Source organism: Megalobrama amblycephala, linkage group LG24 (assembly GCF_018812025.1).
Source record: "Megalobrama amblycephala isolate DHTTF-2021 linkage group LG24, ASM1881202v1, whole genome shotgun sequence".
Taxonomy (NCBI): domain Eukaryota; kingdom Metazoa; phylum Chordata; class Actinopteri; order Cypriniformes; family Xenocyprididae; genus Megalobrama; species Megalobrama amblycephala.
Window position 1 is genome coordinate 2,377,799 of NC_063067.1, and position 19,899 is coordinate 2,397,697.

The 19,899-nt window shown below is 39.4% G+C and overlaps 2 protein-coding genes across 8 annotated transcripts in view; both read right to left on the reverse strand.

Annotated features, from left to right (window-relative positions):
* LOC125260281 (zinc-binding protein A33-like) overlaps positions 1 to 19,899 on the reverse strand; it is a 100,596-nt gene that overhangs the window by 73,802 nt on the left and 6,895 nt on the right. The window lies entirely within an intron of this gene.
* Positions 4,407 to 19,610, reverse strand: LOC125260308 (E3 ubiquitin-protein ligase TRIM21-like). Of its 5 annotated transcripts, none has more exons than XM_048178629.1 (6): positions 19,470 to 19,610; positions 12,712 to 12,834; positions 8,949 to 9,338; positions 6,197 to 6,302; positions 5,598 to 5,624; positions 4,407 to 5,487 (listed from the first exon to the last, which is right to left on the reverse strand). In XM_048178629.1, exons 2-6 carry the CDS (start codon positions 12,772 to 12,774, stop codon positions 4,952 to 4,954), a joined length of 1,122 nt encoding a protein of 373 aa, XP_048034586.1. In that variant the 5' UTR covers positions 12,775 to 12,834; positions 19,470 to 19,610; the 3' UTR covers positions 4,407 to 4,951. The 5 variants fall into 5 exon arrangements, with proteins under 5 accessions (XP_048034586.1, XP_048034585.1, XP_048034584.1 ...); XM_048178628.1 differs by having other exon boundaries at positions 19,428 to 19,570; XM_048178627.1 differs by lacking the exon at positions 19,470 to 19,610 and adding an exon at positions 16,871 to 17,308.

Here is a 19,899-nt window from a genome sequence, read left to right on the forward strand (position 1 = left end):
TCTTCTAAATGAAACATGGCTTGAAGACAGTTGCAGTGCAACAATCCTGAATGAAACAGCCCCTCCTAACTTTACTTTTATGAGAGTCTGCAGAGCTGTTAGGAGAGGTGGAGGTGTTGCTGCTCTATTTAAAGATGTCTATCAATGCAAGCAAGTGTCATTTGGTGATTTCTTGTCTTTTGAATACTTGGGTATTGTGTTAAAAGGTGCTCCTCGCATGCTACTTATAGTTATTTACAGGCCTCCAAAATACTCTCCAGACTTTGTGAAGGACTTTACAGAACTGCAATTTCCTCTGAGTTTGACTGTTTTGCTATTACTGGGGACTTTAACATCCACATAGAAAATGCAGAATTCAATATGGCAAAAGAAATCATAACAGTTTTGAATACTTTTGATCTGACTCAGCATGTACATGGACCCACACACAATCGTGGACATACACTAGATTTAATTATTAGTAAGGGTCTAAACATTTCATCCATTGTCATTAAGGATGTAGCACTATCTGATCATTTCTGTATTTTCTTTGATCTATTGATCTCTCCGACTGTTGAAGCTAGATCTGTCTCGGTCAAAAAGCGATGCTTAAATGAGAATACTAGTGCTCTGTTTATGAAGGCTATATCTTTAACACCAAGCATATCTGCAGACTCTGTTGATTTTCTCCTTGATTCTTTTAACTCAAAAGTACAGAATGTTATTGATAACATTGCTCCTGTGAAAGTCAGGAAGAAGAGTGGCAGACAAAAAGCACCATGGAGAAACTCAACAGCAGTGCAAAATATGAAAAGACAATGCAGAAAAGCTGAGCGCATGTGGCGAAAGACAAAACTCGAAATCCATTATCACATCTATAAAGATATTCTTCATGCTTTCAATGTGGAATTAGGCAAAGCTAGACAGACCTTCTTCTCAAATATTATAAACAGAAACTTAAACAACACCCGCACTCTTTTTGCTACTGTAGAGAGACTAACAAACCCCCCAAGTCAGATTCCCAGTGAAATGCTCTCAGACAGCAAATGCTGTGAGTTTGCTTCCTTCTTCTCTGAGAAAATTAATAATATCAGAAAGGCGATCAGCACATCCTTGAGCTGCACTGGGGTAAAACAGATCAGATCACAACCTCAGAAAGCAGCTATTATGTCTGTTTACGAAGCAATTGATGGTAAAATTTTGGAAGAAACAGTACAGCACCTTAAAACATCAACCTGCGCCCTTGACACACTTCCCACATCTTTTTTTTTTAAAAGTGTGTTTAACTGTTTAGAAACAGATCTCCTAGAAGTGGTAAATGCCTCACTTCTCTCTGGGACTTTTCCAAAATCCCTGAAAACTGCAGTTGTTAAGCCCCTCCTGAAAAAGAGCAATCTGGATAACACCATATTGAGCAACTATAGACCAATCTCAAATCTTCCTTTCTTAGGCAATATCATTGAAAAAGTTGTTTTCAATCAGCTGAACAAGTTCTTAAGCTTGAATGGATACTTTGACAACTTTCAATCTGGTTTCCGACCGCATCACAGCACAGCCAGCACTCATAAAGATAATAAATGATATTTGCCTAAACACAGATTCAGGTAAATTATCAGTGCTGGTTCTACTTGACCTCAGTGCTGCATTTGACACTGTCGATCACAACATCCTTCTTGACAGGCTGGAAAACTGGGTTGGGCTTTCTGGGATGGTCCGTAAATGGCTCAGGTCATACTTAGAAGGGAGAGGTTATTATGTGAGTATTGGTGACCATAAGTCTGAGTGGACATCCATGACATGCGGAGTCCCTCAGGGTTCAATACTCGCACCCCTCCTGTTCAACCTATATATGCTGCCACTGAGCCAAATAATGAGAAAGAACCAAATTGCATATCACAGCTATGCAGATGACACCCAGATTTACCTAGCCCTCTCACCTAACGACTACAGCCCCATTGACTCCCTGTGCCAGTGCATTGATGAAATTAAAAATTGGATGTGCCTAAACTTCCTTCAGTTAAACAAAGACAAAACTGAAGTCATTGCATTTGGAAACAAAGATGAAGTTCTCAAAGTGAACATGTACCTTCACTCTAGGGGTCAAACAACTAAAAATCAAGTCAGGAATCTTGGTGTGATTTTGGAGTCAGACCTGAGTTTCAGTAGCCATGTAAAGACAGTAACTAAATCAGCATATTATCATCTCAAAAATATTGCAAGAATTAGATGCTTTGTCTCCAGTCAAGACTTAGAGAAACTTGTTCATGCTTTCATCACGAGCAGGGTGGATTATTGTAATGGGCTCCTCACTGGTCTTCCCAAAAAGACCATAAGACAGCTGCAGCTCGTACAGAACGCTGCTGCCAGGATTCTGAGCAGAACCAGAAAACATGAACACATCACACCAGTCCTCAGGTCCTTGCACTGGCTTCCAGTTGCATTTAGAATTGATTTTAAAGTACTGTTACTTGTTTATAAATCACTCAAAGGCCTAGGACCTCAATACATTGCAAATATGCTCATAGAATATAAGCCTAACAGATCACTCAGATCATCAGGATCAACACACTTAAAAATACCAAGGGTTCACTCAAAGCAAGGAGAGTCTGCTTTTAGCTGTTACGCCAGCTGCAGCTGGAACCAGCTTCCAGAAGAGATCAGATGTGCTCCAACAGTAGCCACATTCAAATCCAGACTCAAAACACATCTTTTTATCTATGCATTTGCTGATTGAGCACTGTGCCATGTCCGAACTGTTTGCATTTTATTTTATACGTATTATCTTTTTATTCTTTTAATTCCTTTTCCTGTTTTTATTTCATTTTTAATTTATTTTATATCTTTTATGTATCATCTTGTTATTCTAACTTTTAATGCATTTTAAATACTGCTGTCTGGTTGAAAGAGCTGGGAGAATTAGGAAGAAAGTGATTAGGTTAAAATTTGGTAAAATTGGATAAGGGGACAAACCATGCGGGAAATTTAAGCTGTAGTGCATGGTTAAGATATCTCTGGATTACAGTCAGGACACTTTCCAAAGGGGAAACTTGAACTGCGTTGCATAGATAAGATATCTCCGTAAGGGGGATTAGGGCTGTGTGGTGCAGTTTGAGGTGTCTTGGCAAAAGGGGAGATTGAAACTTTGTTTATCAGTTTGAAGTGCCTTAACAGGTAGCAGTCCTGTCGTGTGAGGAAGATCCATTCAGATCTGCTCTGATGGATAGATCCGTTTATATCCATTCTGACGGACAACAACAACAAAAAAACTCCCTGAGACTTCCTAGCTCATCCATCCAGATAGCAAAATTATATGTTTTTACTGTTATTTCTATTCCTTATGTTCTACTTTTATTCTTCTTCTTTATGTAAAGCACTTTGAATTACCATTGTGTATGAAATGTGCTATACAAATAAAATTGCCTTGCCTTGCCTTGCCTAGGAAACTCAGTCAAAAGAGTAAACACAACTACAAGCATACAAAAGATTGAGGAAAAGTAGCCAAATAAACTTAGACCTTTCTGTCAGTATAAGTCAAGTGAACAGAAGTTTTAGGTTTATTTCTGAGAAGTACATAAAAAGTAGACTGAAAGTATACTTTATTTTCAGTTAAAAAAAGAAGCATACTTATAGTACACTTATTTTTCATAAGGGTTATTATGTATTTACATATTTAAAGGGATAGTTTACTAAAAAAATAGAAATTCTCTCTTCATCTACTTCATCATGTCACTTAAAAGCTTTTTTTAACTCTATTTTATGCAACTTTATTAAGCAGATTGAAATAATATAATGCAATATTAATTGTGTATTTTTAACTTCCACTCACTTTTCTCAGCTCTACTGAGTGTTTGATCTCTTGAATCTTCTTCATTCTGTCCTGATCATCTGCTGAACATCTGTCTGTGTCTGAACCAGCTACAGAGATAAACACAGGTAACTTCCATATTATGGGAAAAAAAATCATTTGAATAATGATTTTGAAAACCAGTTTTACGACCGCCTTCGCTCATCTTGAACAAGTGTTTGTCCAGTCGAACTGGCTAAAATAAAAGTTGTAAGTCTTTTCAATATGACCTGAAACAACTGCAACAAATGGGAAAGAAACTTAGCTATTAAACTTAAAGTTCACTGAAATTTATATAGTCACCAATATAAACACTCATTAACAACAAATAAGCAAGTAAACAAATAAATCTTAACATGTAGTCAGTTTAGACTCTTTCACACAACTCTTTCATATATTAAATCGGGTAGTAAATACATGTTACAAATGTTTTTTTTGTTTTGTTTTGTTTTTATGTACAATCATTCATAAACTTCAAATTCAGTGTAAAGCCTAAAACATTAGTGAACTTCTGCATGACTTTACTCTAAAGTTACTAATGTTATAGATATGTAATTGAAAAACATTAATTGGACAGTAAACATTTGATCATTTTCTTTTATTTTTTCTTTTATTCATATTCTGTCTGTTGTTTCTGTGAGCAGATGTTCATGAACTCAAATCATTCTCCAATGTGTATTTATATATTTATTAGCAAACAATTTAGTTTACAATCAGTATCAGTTATAGAACTGAACTCTTGTCTTTATTCAGATATTACAATATAAACCAAAAATCACAATATTTCACTAGTAATTCAATATTAACAGCTGGAGAGGAGAGAGAAAATGGCTTCAAAAATATCATGTAGAAACAATTTCATATAGATTTGAAAATCAAAGTATTAATGAAAAACAAAAAGAAATATATAGATGTTTAACAAATTGGCCATTTACATGTACATATAACTCTAAAATATTTCATTATTGTTCATGTTTTGTCAGTGACTGATTTTTTCTAAGGGCCTGAATATATATTTGTTTTTTGCACTTGTGTCACATTTTAATTTTCTTTATGTTTGTAAGTAAAATATACTTGATTGTGCAAATTCATATTTAATCTTTTCATATTTGATGTTTTTTGTTTGTTTCAGTTGACAGGTGTGATGATCAGTGGCTTTGAGTTTTTACCTTTATCATTAGGGAATGGGTTAAAATATGGATAGAGTTTCTCAGTGAAAGTCTGACCAGTGAAAGAGTAGATATGAGATCTGGAGTCCACGTCATAAAAAGAGACCAGACCCTCCTCATAATCCACAAACACTCCCACCTTCTCAGGTTTCACTCTCAGAGATAAATAGACAGATGGACTTTCACGAGCCGCATATTGATTCTCATTCCAATGAGTCACAGTCCAGAATCCATTATCAGGACTCAGCCAGATCTCCTTCCTGTTAATGGATTCTCTGGCCACTCCTAATTCCCACTGAGTCTTTCCCTTCACCTGCACCTCATAGTAAAATCTCCCTGAACTGAATCCCTGCTTTGCCAGAACACAAAACCAGACATAAAATCTCTTTAGGTTTTCTGGGAAGTCCTGCATAATGTCTCCATGACTGACTTGTTTTCCATCATCAGACAGGATGAGATATGGATAGGCTGTATCAGGATCCAGAGTCACATCCACTGAGAGAGATCAGACATTATCAATCAACTTCAGAACAAACATTTTCATGTGTTTAAAACACATTATGATCAAAAGTATTGTGAGTGTATTGGTGTCAATCTCACTGTACCTGCAAACTTCTGCACAAACTTCAACTCTGTGAACACAGATGACAATATAATGATGAATTAGTAATAGGAATATTTCAGTGAGTTTCTCTCTATTAACAGCATCAGTTGAATGTAAATGTTGATCGTTCATCAGTTTGTGAAACAGAATGTGTTTAACATTAATGCACTTACAATGAAGGTCTGTGAGACGATCATAACAGAGGGTTTAAAAGCAGAAATGTCAAGTCTGTGTTTTTATTAAAGCTGTAATAATCATTCAGTGTAAAAAAAAAAAATGCATTACTTTTGCTGTTAAGTGTCTAAATTGTCCTTGTGAGGAGGGAAAACTTTTTAGACAGTTTATTTAGTAGTCAGATTCTGTGTCAGTGACATGATCCTGTGATAGAGTTTGTACAGGGATAGTTACGTCATGTGACTTACATGTCACTAAAGTTATCATAATACTTCTGTAACTGGTTATGACGTGAGTTGTAGTTAAAAGATTTTAATAATGTGGTAATCACCAGCACATCACAGATGCTTAAAATTAATTTAACACTTATTTTTAAATGTATTTTCTTAGTTACTGACAAGAACCCTGTGTTTGATCTTCACATACCAGTTTGAGTGAGTTTTTCTTTTAGCTGTTCCTTCAGTTCAGTCAGAGCTCTTTTCAGAGAGTTCACATCAGAGTCATTACTGTGTGAAAGGGTGTTCAGGTACATCTACAGCAGGACAGAGAAAACTATTATATATAAAGAGTACAACGGGGTGAAAGGTGCATTTGAATTTATTCTCTTTTAAAAAACAAGATGGGACAAAAATTGAGCTCAGCACTTTTCTTTTGATGAGGCACGTGGAAATTTGTCTGATTCTGTCACGTTAGCACAGAGACAAGAAGGTAAGATCCAAGTGCAGCTTTAATGGGGTAGTCCAATAAACATAATCCAGAACAGGCATAATCCAGAACAGGCAACTCCACAAAACAGTCCATAATAAACAAAAGAAACAGAAACAAAAGCCAGTGACAAAAAACGGAAGCAGGTGACATGAAATGAAATCACGATAACAAAAGTAAAAACAAACCAAGTATAAATAGACACTAACGATGAAACACAAAACAGCTGGGTGCAATGAAATGGGTTAATGAGTCCGGGAAGTGTGTTATGGGTAATGTAGTCCAAGGGGTGAAAACAAGAGTCCGGGATGGTGTGCCCTCTAGTGACCGATAGGGCACTCTCACTAGTGATCATGACAGATTCTTCCTTGACTCGATCACAGACAGCAATGCAAAGTTGATTCTGTGCTAATTTGATCTAATATTTAATGTTTTTAGAAATGTTGTAGATTTATGTAGCAAAGGAGATTATTATTGACTATATTTTGAGACAAAGGTCTTGTTAATGACTTTCAGAAGTTAAAAAAATGACTTTTTTTTTTGTTCAAGGTAATTAAAGCAACAGTTTTTAATAACGGGGTAATATTTGGGGTAAAAGGCGCCGCTGCTGTTGGGGCTACAGGCACAATAATTACCATGATAAGAAATAGCTGGCTCACTTTTATTATATATATATATATATATATATATGTGTGTGTATATATATATATAGTATGGATAGTTACATATGCATTACCAACATTTTATCATGTAGGCTTTATGGCACACCTCAAACAAGAGAATTTATAGTAATTTATAGTGATAATGTTAATCAGCGAGTCCACGGATGGCTTATATGGACTGCATGCCACACACACACACACACACACACACACACATATTTTTCTAGTCAGTACTTCTGAAACATTAAGAAATGTTTAAATAATTAAACATTCATAACTTCAGTCCTGGGTCCCTAGGACTTAGAGTTGAGAAGTGTGCAATGTGTAAAATTTGGGAGGATTTATTGACAGAAATGCTATATATTATACATAATTTTGTTTTCAGTGGTGTATAAAGACCTTACTTAATGAACCATTATGTGTTTATTAGAATGAGTCGTTTCTATCTACATACACCGCGGCATGTTTCTACAGCTGCCCTAAATGAACAAACTGCTCTACAGAGCGTGTTTGATCACTATGTTGTTGTTGTTCTAAATCATTCATGTTTTTAGAGGCAGCTTGCATCATCACTACGTTGAATACACACAAATAGTAGTAGTAGTAGTAGTCATCTGGTTTATTAGAAGCAGAGACTGTTCTTTGTTAGAAGAAGAAACCTCATTGCTTGACTGGCAAATGTACTCTCTGTCTCAGATGATGACATCTTTGCCTTGTGTCAGCCAGACGGCCACCGTAGCTTCTCTATTTTGCTCCGAAAGGGAGCAACCTCACCGCTGGACAAAGATGGGCACTCGAGTTAGTGACTCAGACTCGATGTGAAATGACTTCAGACTTAACTCAACACAAAACACTTGTGAATATTTTAAAAACAAGTCTTTTACCCTTAACTACTGATACAATAAATAAAGAATTTGTGTTGTTTATAATATCTGCATCACATATATTTATCTACATGTCGTGGTAGATCGGACTCTTGTCATAGAATTTGTTTATGTTTGTGCTTAAAAAAATGTCATAAGAGTCCCATGAAAAATGGCAGGAGACACCATGCCTTATGTTCTTTCATTTGAGTTTATTAACATGTCAGATATCGGCTAGATGCACAGAATGCGGGAAAACAATTAAAGACGCTGGAATGAAAACAACATTTTTTATCAATCTTTTCGTAGTATATGCAGTTTTTCTCTTTTTAAATGTGTGTCCATAAGAGAGAGATAGAAAGAGATGTTAATCCATTTATTACTTAAAGCTCATCTTTTAATGAATCACAATCAGCATGCGTACTGTCATCACTAACAACGAAGCTGTACAATAAACTGCTGTATAGCAAACAGTGACTCACTGGCGCCATTTTGCGTCCACTTAGCAACTGTTTTGAAAATGACTACTCGTGTTGCCAGGATGATTGTTTTGTACATTATAACGGAATATAAAATAACAAGCTGGATGTACATTATCCCTTACACCATAGGACCTTAATTTCAAACAAAACAGATGATACAAGGATCATATTATTTTGTCTATATAATACAACAAGGATAAAAAATAGGATTTGAGTATGAGAATTTTTTTTTTTTCTCGAGACTCGACTCGGACCCATGACAAAAGACTCCAGACTTGACTCGGACTCCAGATAAATAATTTGTGAACATCAATGCCGCTAAAATTTAGACACTGCACCTTTAATTATTTAATAACTTTATTACCGTTTCATTCTGTTCAGTTACAGTGGCAACTCACTAGGATTGAAAACAGTGTTTGTCCTGTAATATTGTACATGATGACTGATGAGACAGATGTTCACATACCTGAATGAGGTGGAGATGATCATCAGTGTGTGAGAGCTCAGAGTTTCTCTTCTTCTGCTCAGTGTTTCTCTTCTTCTGCTCAGTGTTCCTCTTCTCCAGCTCAGTGTTCCTCTTCTCCAACTCAGTGTTCCTCTTCTCCAACTCAGTGTTCCTCTTCTCCAGCTCAGTGTTCCTCTTCTCCTGCTCAGTGTTTCTCTTCTCCTGCTCAGTGTTTCTCTTCTCCAGTCCAGTGTTTCTCTTCTCCAGCTCAGTGTTTCTCTTCTCCTGCTCAGTGTCTCTCTTCTTCAGCTCAGTGATTTCCTGCTGCAGCTCTTTAATGAGATCTTCACCCTGTTTCTCTGCTTCTTTTTTTTGTTGTTCCTTCATCTTCAGCTGCTCAGGCTGACATCTCTAAATGGATTGGATCAGATCAGTGAAAGAGCTCAACAGTGGATAATTTCTCTTTATCTGTGTTGCCCCCCCCCCCCCCTGCCAAGTTAAAAGTTATATTTTAAGTTTTAAGGTGGTTTGCCTCTGCATTCTAACAGTGGACTGAGATGGGCAATCAAATCAAAGAAGATGGGCTTTACTGTTCTGCTGTACTGTCAACATTTGTCTTTAAAAGAAAGGCATAGAAACGGCCTCAAATAAACTATAAAAAAAGAGACTGAAGTCTTGTTGTTTTTACTGGTTAAAAATTAATGGAGAATATGTCTTGGTTACTTGTGTAACCATCATTCCCTGAAGGAGGGAATGGAGGCGTTACGTTAGATCATTCTGACGAATGGGGTCTCGCCCAAGAGCCCAATTACCTTTGAGTGGTAACAAAACAGTACCTTGGTCTGCAGAATTTGCATCGCCCCATTCTGTGGCTATATAAGGATCAGCACGAGCATACTCGCATTTTAAGTCTTCACTGAGGAGCCGAGCTGTGTGACCCGGCGATTGCGTGACAGCGATTGTGGCAAGGGGACGTAGCATCTCCATTACCTCCTTCAGGGTAAGAGGGTTACACATGTAACAGAGACGTTCCCTTTCAGTCGGTTACATTCAATGTTATGGGCGGTATTTTAATGATCTAAGCGCATGGTCTAAAGCGCACATCAGCAGTGCTGGAGAAACTGTGGAACTCACCTGAGGAGAAAAGCGCAAGCATCCAGTCCGTGGAGTGGAATGGGGCAGCAAACGAATTGACACCGAGCAGGTCCTACTTACTGGCCCGAAGAGGCGAGTATACGGGAGGACATGGGCTCTACACGGAGATAATAGAATCTTGGAATATCTGTTAGTGAGGCGCCATGCGCCGGTACCCAGAAGGCAGCAACACTCCTGGCTGAGTGAGCTTTCACCTATAGGGGGCATGGCAGGTCTTGAACCTCATAAGCCAAGACTATAGCATCCACTATCCAGTGGGACAACCTTTGCTTGGAAACAGCCTTTCCCTTCTTCTGGTGTCCGTAACAAACAAAGAGCTGGTCAGAGGTCAAAGCCGTCAGGAGCACAGTTTTAAAAGAAACTTCAGCTCGACTGAGAGCAAAGGCTTGAAGGGAGCTCTCTGCAGTGCTAATAGAACCACTGTGAGGTCCCAAGAGCTAGCCCCCCAGGAATCTGATGATCAGGCCCAAAAGTTCCAAAAGATCAGAACGTGGGTGCCAGAGAGTGCCCCCTCTCTGAGAAAGAAGGTGAAAGACCTCAGAGATTCTCAGAGGAATAGGCCAGGGAGTGGCTGTGGTGAGGAATACAAGTTTAGGGAACCAGGTCCGGCTGGGCCAATAGGGTGCAACCATGAGGACCTGCTCCTCATCCTCCCTGATCTTGTCTGTGCGAGAAGGCTCACTGAGGGAAATGTATACTTGAGTAGACCTTGCGGCCAGCTGTGTGCCAGCGCATCCATGCCGAGGATGCCCTAGGTCAGGGAGTAAAACAACTGGCAGTAGGTAGAGTCTAGAGAGGCAAACAGGTCTACCTGGGCATCTCTGAAGTGTTGGGCACCTTCCTACGGCCATCTCCTCACTGCGGCTTGGGTGGAGGCTGCTGTTGTGGCTGGGTGGGAGTGGAGAGGCAGCAGGGGGCACCCTCTGTGCCGGGGCAGAATATGTTTGATGGCCTCAGATTGCTTCTGGGCAGCCAAGAATTTCTGGGCAAAACTCTCTACCGCATCACCCAAGAGGCCAGCCTGGGAGACTGGGCAATTGAGGAGCTGAGTTCAATCAGACTCCCTCATGTCTGCCAGGTTTAGCCATAGGTGGCACTCCTGGACCACCAAAGTGGACATCACCTGACCAAGGGACCGCACAGTTACCTTTATCTCCTGTAGAGTGAGGTCGGTAGCAGTGTGCACCTCCTGCATGAGTCCTTGGTCAGCACTGCCCTCGTGCAACTGTTTAAGCACCTTTGTCTGATGTACTTGCAGGATGGCCATGGCATACAATGTGGAAACTGCCTGACCTGCAGCTCTGTAAGCCTTTCCCAGAAGCAGAGGCAGCCCCAAAATGGTTTCGGGCAGTTAAAGGTGCCTTTCACAAACTGGTGACTTCCTGAGGCACCTCCGGGAAGAAAGGAACCAGTGGGGAGCACTTGCAATCAGCATGTGCAGCCCGAAGGAACCAATTGTCCAGCCTCGAGTGCTTGGGACACTGATGTGGAGCCTGATGCTCTCAGGTACCTGGGAAAGCATGGCCGTCAGCTCAGGATCAGACTCAGGCAACACTGGCATCCCAGAATGAGGCAAAGCAGCCGAATCCTCATCTCCTGAGGACTCAAGCCCTCCTAGTGATGCAGCAATCGACATCTTGTCATCCGCTGGAGCCCCGAATGAGATGCTGGGATCCTGATGAGAGGGACCAACAAACTCAGCTGGAAGCTCTACAGCTTGCGGTGTTTGCGTGGGGGTGTGGCCCGAGGAGGCCGACTCGTCGGGGAAGCCCAAACAGTCACCCTCAGATCACCCTGGCCACCAGCCAAATTAGCCCTCTCATGAGAAGAGGAACTAGATTGGGGTGTGGCAGAGGGGACTCTACCTCATTTGAGGTAATCGAGTCTCGATCTTAACACCGCGATGGTCATGTTCCACGCAGTGGGAACATGAGTCATCCACGAACGCAGCCTAAGCATTCTAAAAGCCCAGACACCTGAGACAGCGCTTGCGACAGTCCGACGGTGCCATATATCGACCACACCCAGAAACACACGGGCGGAATGACATCTTTAGAAAGATGCAAACTCAACCCGTGTATGCTCTTTTTAGAGAGAGAAAAAAAGCTCTTTCAGCAATGTTGAAGCACCCAGGGGAGACGCAGAGCTGGAACAGAAGCAGGAAGCTCTTTAAACGATCTCCGCTGAACCACAGCGTCACACCAACACCACTGAAGACTCGTAGTTACACACACTCTGGTGAAAGCACAGCAACAATGAAGTGCTCAGCTACGAAGTGAAAACTTGAATGCGATAATTCTCACACTGCTCCTTATATAATCACAGAGCAGGGCAGAAATTGCGATGCAAATTCTGCAGACCAAGGTACTCAGCATACCTTTGGTTTGTTTTGTTACCACTCGAAGGTAATTGGGCTCTCGGGCGAGACCTCATTCGTCAAAAGAGGTAATGTTAAACACGTGAATGACTGAAAGGGAACTCGAGTTTTTCCGTGGGTGCTTGACCATTCGGCGCCTGTGGCTGAGACCATTGCATCATTCAAGAAGCAGCTGAAGACACACCTAACCAAAAGCATCAAACCACCTTACACTGCTAAACCAATGCAACACACTCACTCACTCCCACTCACAGTATATTGTTTAGGCAGGATGATTAATGCTGCTACCAAAAGGACACCCAGACCAATAATCATCCAGTTTGAAATATGGACGGTTCGAGATGAAGTAAGGAAACAGTCATTGGAGACGAGAGTCTGCAAAAAGAGTAAGATTCAGTTCAAGTAACACTTCTCGAAAAAAGATAGCAAAACTTGTGCAAAGTTGTGGCCCAAAGTGCAAGAAGCCAGAAAACATGCTCTAAAAGAAGACTATTTACTCAGTAATGCCAGGGATGGGCAAAAATACATCAAAATGTATTTTAAAATAAAATACAAAATACCTTAATTTTAAATGTATCAAAATAAACTACAAAATACAGCAGCCAAACCATGTATCAAAATAAACTACTGTATTTTTGTATTTTGAAAATACTACAAAATACTTTTACAAGGGAGCATGAAATTTCTTCGCAAACCTTCCATCATTTGGCCCATTTGATCTATCCCTTCACCATTACACTGACTTGGTTAAGTAAACAATGTTTGATAGCAACAGCTTTTCTTTGCCCGAGTCATGCAATAAATCTGACATATGCAACCAGTTAAAGGCACAAATATGTAGGATTTTTAGATTAAAATATTCAAAAACCACTAAAACAATGTTATATTTTTTGTTGACTTGTGTACTTACATTATCCCAAATGTTTCCAAGAAATTGTAAATCCAGAGAAATAAACAATTTTAACCAGGACACACACTGTGTGTGTCGATTTCGATTTCCCGTTTTATTTTGTCGAAAAACCATGGAAACATCAAAGACACTTTAGTACTGTATGAGTTTTATTAGACAGGGAAGCAACTGTTTGGATACATTCATCGACAGAAAACTCATCATGTTATATCGCTTAACACATTAAGGGCCAGATTTACTAAACGGGGCAAATTACCGTGAGAGCGCAATTCCACAATTGTGTTGATGGGAGTAGCAAGTTTTGCACGTGATCTGCTGACATGCAAATTAAAGATCACAGACACGGTCAGATCATTTATATAATGACTAACGCAATCTACCAAGAGCAGTGCAAATTAGAGTTAGGTCGCAAAAAAAACAGAGCTGAATCCTGATGCTGATGTTCTCATCAGGTGTGGGTCGACACAGGCGCAATTTAACGTAATCTGACAAACACATACACATATACTGTATAATATAGTTTAATATAGGCCTATAGGCCAACATGGCTTGGCAAACGATATGTTCGGATAAGGTCTTACTCTGGCATTTCAAAGAAATGAATAATCCTTCTACCACACGCTCTCTGTTCTCCGCAGTGTCTCCTCCTAACAGCAACAATTGCAGCCATGTTACAAAATGGGTTCAGACATGCTTTTTAGGGCGTTAAATAATGGTGTAAATACTAGTAAATTGACGAGCGTAAACATTAGTAAATCGCATTGTGTGATTCATTTAAATACTCTCCTCCCATAAGTTTTGCATCTGAAAGGGAAACTCCTAAAAATGCATATGCAATAAGGTCAGCTGCAAACACAACTCAGTCCATGCATTTTCAGCACTAATTTTATACTGCGTGTCTTTAGTAAATCCCGACAGTAGTTTTTTAACACCAAAAGAGGCTTTGCGCTGGCATAAGCTATTAGTAAATCTGGCCATAAGTCTTTTTGTTTAAATCTCGTTTTCTTGATTTATCCTGAGTACCATGTTTTACCATGACTAATATCGATCTAGCTTACTGCAGTGTGCAACAAGTGTCTCAAAGCAGCCGCCGAGCGAACGCACAGAGTAGCACTATACCAACTTTCAACACACAAATATATCTAATATGATAAGCAGGGCTGCTTTACCCTACATGCACATGACCAAAAGAAGCGAAAGCGGCGACTGTGGCATAATAAAAGATCCGCTGCTGTGGAGCTGTGTGTCGCGCTCGTCTCTCATTAGCAATCACTCCAGCGGCCTCGTTCAGCTCTCACAGCATTCAGTCCTGCTTTGCTTCATACTACAGTAATGTTAATAATCTCTCCATAAACATGATTTCTGCCTGAGTCCCGTCCCGATTCTTTTCCACCGGCTGTAGAAGTGAAGACAATACATCCCATGATTCTGTGAAATCAAGGTGTCATCGAGCTTCGACTTTGTTTTGAATTAGCGATCTTTAGAGGCGAAAATTGACATATTGTGGCTTTAACAGATCAAATATTCACAAATCCCTGTGATCTCCCAGATGAAGGTTAGTTTTAAAGTAACCAACAGTATAATGTTTGCAAATGACTCATAATTGTATCCTAATTTAGTTACTTGATGTTTGGTAACAAAGGGCCTACTTTGCATCAGCAACACTGACTCAATGACAAACAAGTCATTCATAAGGAGACAACTCATGGCACCTGTATTCATAGCAACTACTTTTTAACCAATTAATCATTTGATTGTTAATCATAAATGTAGGGGGTTGCTGCTCTGTAATGTTTTCAAGAACATTATGTAAATTGGTATACTATTTAGCCTAGGCTACCAAAATGAACACCAAAACTTAACATTAACTGTTAAATAATAAAGCAATTCATGCTAAAAATCAATGGAAAGCTGGCAGCCTGCACGTTTCTTGACCACCTTCTTCCATATGGATCAATTTTCTGTTCTGATCGCAACAAGTCTCTGCAAACTATAGAGCAGGCACCAATCAGAGGCTGCAATTTTATGATGTCATCATGTAGGCTTCTTACAAAGTATTTTACAGTATTTTAAAAATACAAAAATACAAAACACTAAAGTAGTTTGATACAAAATACAAAGCCATTTTCATCAACCCTATCAAATACAAATTACAAAAAAATACTATTTTGTATTTGAAATACGTATTTGAAATACATGTATCATAAATACTGCCCATCCCTGAGTAATGCAGTGTTTCTCAACTGGTGGGTTGTAACTGTTTTGGGTGAGTTGCGGAGTGTGACGTCAAAGAAACAACAACAAGAAAAAGCCTTAATTCTAAAGGCTGATCTATACTACTGCTTCAGACCTACGCTGTAGCCTCTGTGCCTTAGGCTATGCATCGGTTTTCATTTATACTTCTGCATTGTTGTCCGCATCGACGTGCAATTACACATGCAGGGAGAGGTTCTAGCAGACCAATAACAGCGCTTGTGATCCGCGTAGAATTGACACTGTGTTACATTTTTTGGAGAGGTGGAGTATCTTCAGTCAGGTTAGATGTTAGGCTATATGTCAGTGTTATTAATCTGCTGTTGTTTCATAACAAAATAAAACATCTCTAAACTCAGAAAAATTAACTTTAAAGTCCTGTCACACGTTGTACTGAGCTCATAGCGCAACCTCTTCAATTGCGCGTACTGTATATCACTTAATACATAACGAGCAAATTATTACGAGCATGCAACAGCATAGTTACATTGTTAATTAGTAAATCATGAAATTTCAAAAAGTACCAATAAATTACATAACTGGTACATTGTGTGTTAGCTGGGAAGGATTTTCATGCAGGTATGATGTTCATTCTATTCATCAGCATCATTTCCAAATGTTTTATTAACAGTTCATGTTAGTATTGTGTATTCAACATGGTAACTAAATACCACTTTATTTTCCCTTTGAGCTATTTTCTATATTTTTGATGACTGTGGTGGATCTTTATTGTGTTATGAAAAACTAGTTTGGGACTTCTATTTTATAGCCTTACCTTAATACTGTTTATTCATCTGTGTTAGTGGTATTCTTACAATTTATGTTAATTAAGTGGAACGGTAATTGTGTAAGTGTGTGTCAACCATTTTGGGAAATAAATTAGTTTAGTTTAAATTCCTAAAACTTTGTTGTGGCTTAATGACCACGAGAAAATGTGGGTCCCACAGATAAACCAGTTGAGAAGCACTGCAGTAATGGACTCAGGTACTTTGTTAAAGAATACTAGGTTTAAGTTTTTGTGTATCAGATGTAAGTAATGTGATAAATCGGTTTAATAAAACGAAATGAAAATTCTCTCTTCATCTATTGGCCTCATGTCACTTGAAACGTTTTTAAAAATATTATGATGTTTAACTGTTACAACTGGCTCAAAATTGCAAATTGAACAAGAGGTAACAAAACAATTTTTTTCAGAAAGTGTTATTATGATTAATTTGAATAATTTCTACGCATTTTTCTCGGCTTTACTGAGTGTTTGATCTCTTGAATCTTCTTCATTCTCTTCTGGATCATCTGCTGCTCATCTGTCTGTGTCTGAACCAGATGATGATACATACAGAAAAAAAAACACACATTTATCACTGAAATTTTAGCTTATTTGATCTAAAGACTCAATGAATTAAAAGGTCTCATGTGCTTTTAGTCCATGTCTGTCAGCTTTGAAGATGACATATGGTAACATTCTCAAAAACTGACAAAATTAACTTTTAGCTGATTTAAAATCAGCTTCGCGTCCGGTGTGCGAGCCCCTTCAGAAAAAAAATATAAAACAATGCTTTCTAATTTGAAAGACGTGTCGCGCTGGGCTTCGCGTCCGGTGTGCGAGCCCCTTGAGCATTGGTTTTCAGCGTGTCGTGAAAAACACACAAAACACATCCAAAATGGGAAAGAGCTTTGTGATTGACTGTACAAATAGCTTTGATACAAAACCTGAGGTATATATTTAAAAACTGCAGAAAGATTTGCAGTTATCATTTTATCAAATTGTTGGATTTTGAGGTAACGTAAAATCATACCGTATATATTGTATTGTTATATATTGTGTTAAATATTTTCCATCTTATATTCTGCATAATTGGGTGTTTTTCAATAAACAACAACACTGACAAAAACTATACTATAAAACTATATGTTTTAGGGCTGGACAATATGATGATATAACATTGATATAAGTGATTACTCGGATTTAAACCTACCTATATTGGAGTTATATAAAATATTCACAGGCAGATTTGCTTTATGTATTTCCCCGCCGTCGAAATCAGGCACATATAAATGTCAGGAAACACGACTCCAGGCTGCATGTCAATATCCATGGATTATGTTTATTTGACAAGTTGTAAGGAACACATTCAATTCCAACCTTTCGTGTAATTCGTTAGTTTTACTCGCGTTTTCGCAGTTTCCCCTGTTAAATCCAGTCACGCAGCAGGTTCTTTTGCCACTCAGTCCAGCTGAGGGAGCGCGCTTTCGGCGGGAAAGTGACGTCGATGCATACCCTCTATTCTCGCGTAGAAGGACGCTTGGACATATTGGGCCCTATTTTAACGATCTGAAACGCAAGTGTCAAAGCGCGAAGCGCAAGTAACTTTGTGGGCAGGTCTCGGCGCTGTTGCTATTTTCCCGGCGGGATAAATGGCTCTTGCGCCCGGCGCAAATCTAAAATGGGTTGGTCTGAAGTAGCTTCATTATTCATAGGTGTGGTTTGGGCGTAACGTGAAATAAACCAATCAGAGCGTCATCCAACATTCCCTTTAAAAGCAGGTGCGCAAGTTCCATTATGGATTGCTATTATTATGGCGTATTTACCAGGCGCACGCCAGGAGCGGTTCACAGCCGAGGAGACTGATGTTCTTGTAAGAGCAGTGAAAGACAGAGAAGTTGTGTTGTATGGGGATGGGAGAAACCCACCCAAAATAGCGTCGGTTAAACAGGTTTTTTCACATCTTCGTGGCACACCACAATGATTTCCGTCATCTCATGTGTTAATATTTTTTTAGTGTAACAATTTATGATTTGCAAAAATAACTGTTGTATCTGTGTAGATTACATGAGCAAAGTGTATGCGCGTTGTGCACGCTATACATTATGGTCAAGCATGCGCCCTTAAAATAGCATAATGAACAACGCGCAACACGCCACTGACTTTAGACTAGGTTTTTTCTGGTCAGTGGCGCAATTGTTTAATGGAACAGCAAAATAGCACCAGGGATTGTTTGCGCCGGAACACGCCTCCTTTTTTGCGCTGAACCGCCCAGGGAGCGCAAGTTCATTCACTAGTTTAGCGACGTGCTTCTGTGGAGGGAAAAGCGCGCTTTGCGCGGGTGCAAAATAGGAATGACACATGCGTCGGTGTACAAAGTCAATTGCGCTGGGTGCAAGATAGGGCCCATTGAGAGTTTACTCGCTTCATTCGCGCGTGAAAATCCCTTCACAACAGACACGAATTCGCGTCATGAGAGGGGCTCTCCCGCTCCTTTATGTGTCCCAGACTCTCCCACTTCTTTCTGCACACTTCCTCTGAATAAACACAACGTGTCAGTGGGGAAATAATTGTAAATTACAGCGAATAAGCTCAATTGGTCTTCTTTAGTTAGATTGTAGTCTCAATATGTATATATATATATATATATATATATATATATATATATATATATAGCTCAAATTGAGTAAAGACCGTTTTTTTACAACTTATCAGATTGTCCGACCTCCTCACTCACTTTCTTTCAAACACGATCCTTTTTATTTCTGTTTCTATAAATGTATGAAGATGTATAGCGACGATGATTTTGTCCTCCATTGTTGTTTCGAATTTCTGCCTCAGCTCGCTACGTCACGTCACTACTAGAGCAAGCTCCTGATTGGTTAACGCGGCGCGAATTTTCGCCAAAGTTCAGATTTTTCAACTTGCGCGTTTTTGCGCGAATCGCGCGTTATGCGCGTCAAACGCCAGAATCGCTCAATTTCGTGCCACAGGATGTCTATTCGCGTCTTTGCACTTAACATGTGAATCACTGGCGCTTACCGCTTCATTCGCGTCCGGTGTGAACGCACCATAACTCTTTACCTTCTCCTCTTCGGCTCTCCTCCTCTATAGGTAACAGTGTTGTGAGTCCTGTGTTCTCCTTCAGAGCAGGACAGACAAACATGCACGTCTGATCATCTCTGCAGAACATCTCCAGAGGTCTCTCGTGTTTCTGGCATATATAATCCTCCAGATTTTCCACAGAGTTGATCAGTGTGTGTTTCTTTAGACGTGGGACTCTGAGATGAAGCTCCAGATGATCATCACAGTAAGAGCTTTGACACGTCAGGCAGGACTTCACAGCTTTCTGCTTGCTTTCATCACAGATGTCACAGAACACTTTAGATTCTTGATTAAGCTTGTTAAAGTGTTGCACAAGCTTTCCGAGTGTTGAATTAATCTTGAGATCAGGTCTTCTGCTGAATCTTTCATTACAGAGTGGACAGAAGCAGGTCTGTGTGTTCGTCCAGCA

Bases quoted from the DNA above. Each gene is read 5' to 3' on its own strand.
- LOC125260308 (XM_048178625.1), bottom strand. From the start codon at position 10,289: ATGCCCCCTATAGGTGAAAGCTCACTCAGCCAGGAGTGTTGCTGCCTT. The intron at 6,303-8,948 runs GTATGTGAACAT...GTCCTGCTGTAG, and splicing joins ATCATCTCCACCTCATTCAG to ATGTACCTGAACACCCTTTC. The intron at 5,488-5,597 runs GTACAGTGAGAT...GATCTCTCTCAG, and splicing joins GTTTGTGCAGAAGTTTGCAG to TGGATGTGACTCTGGATCCT.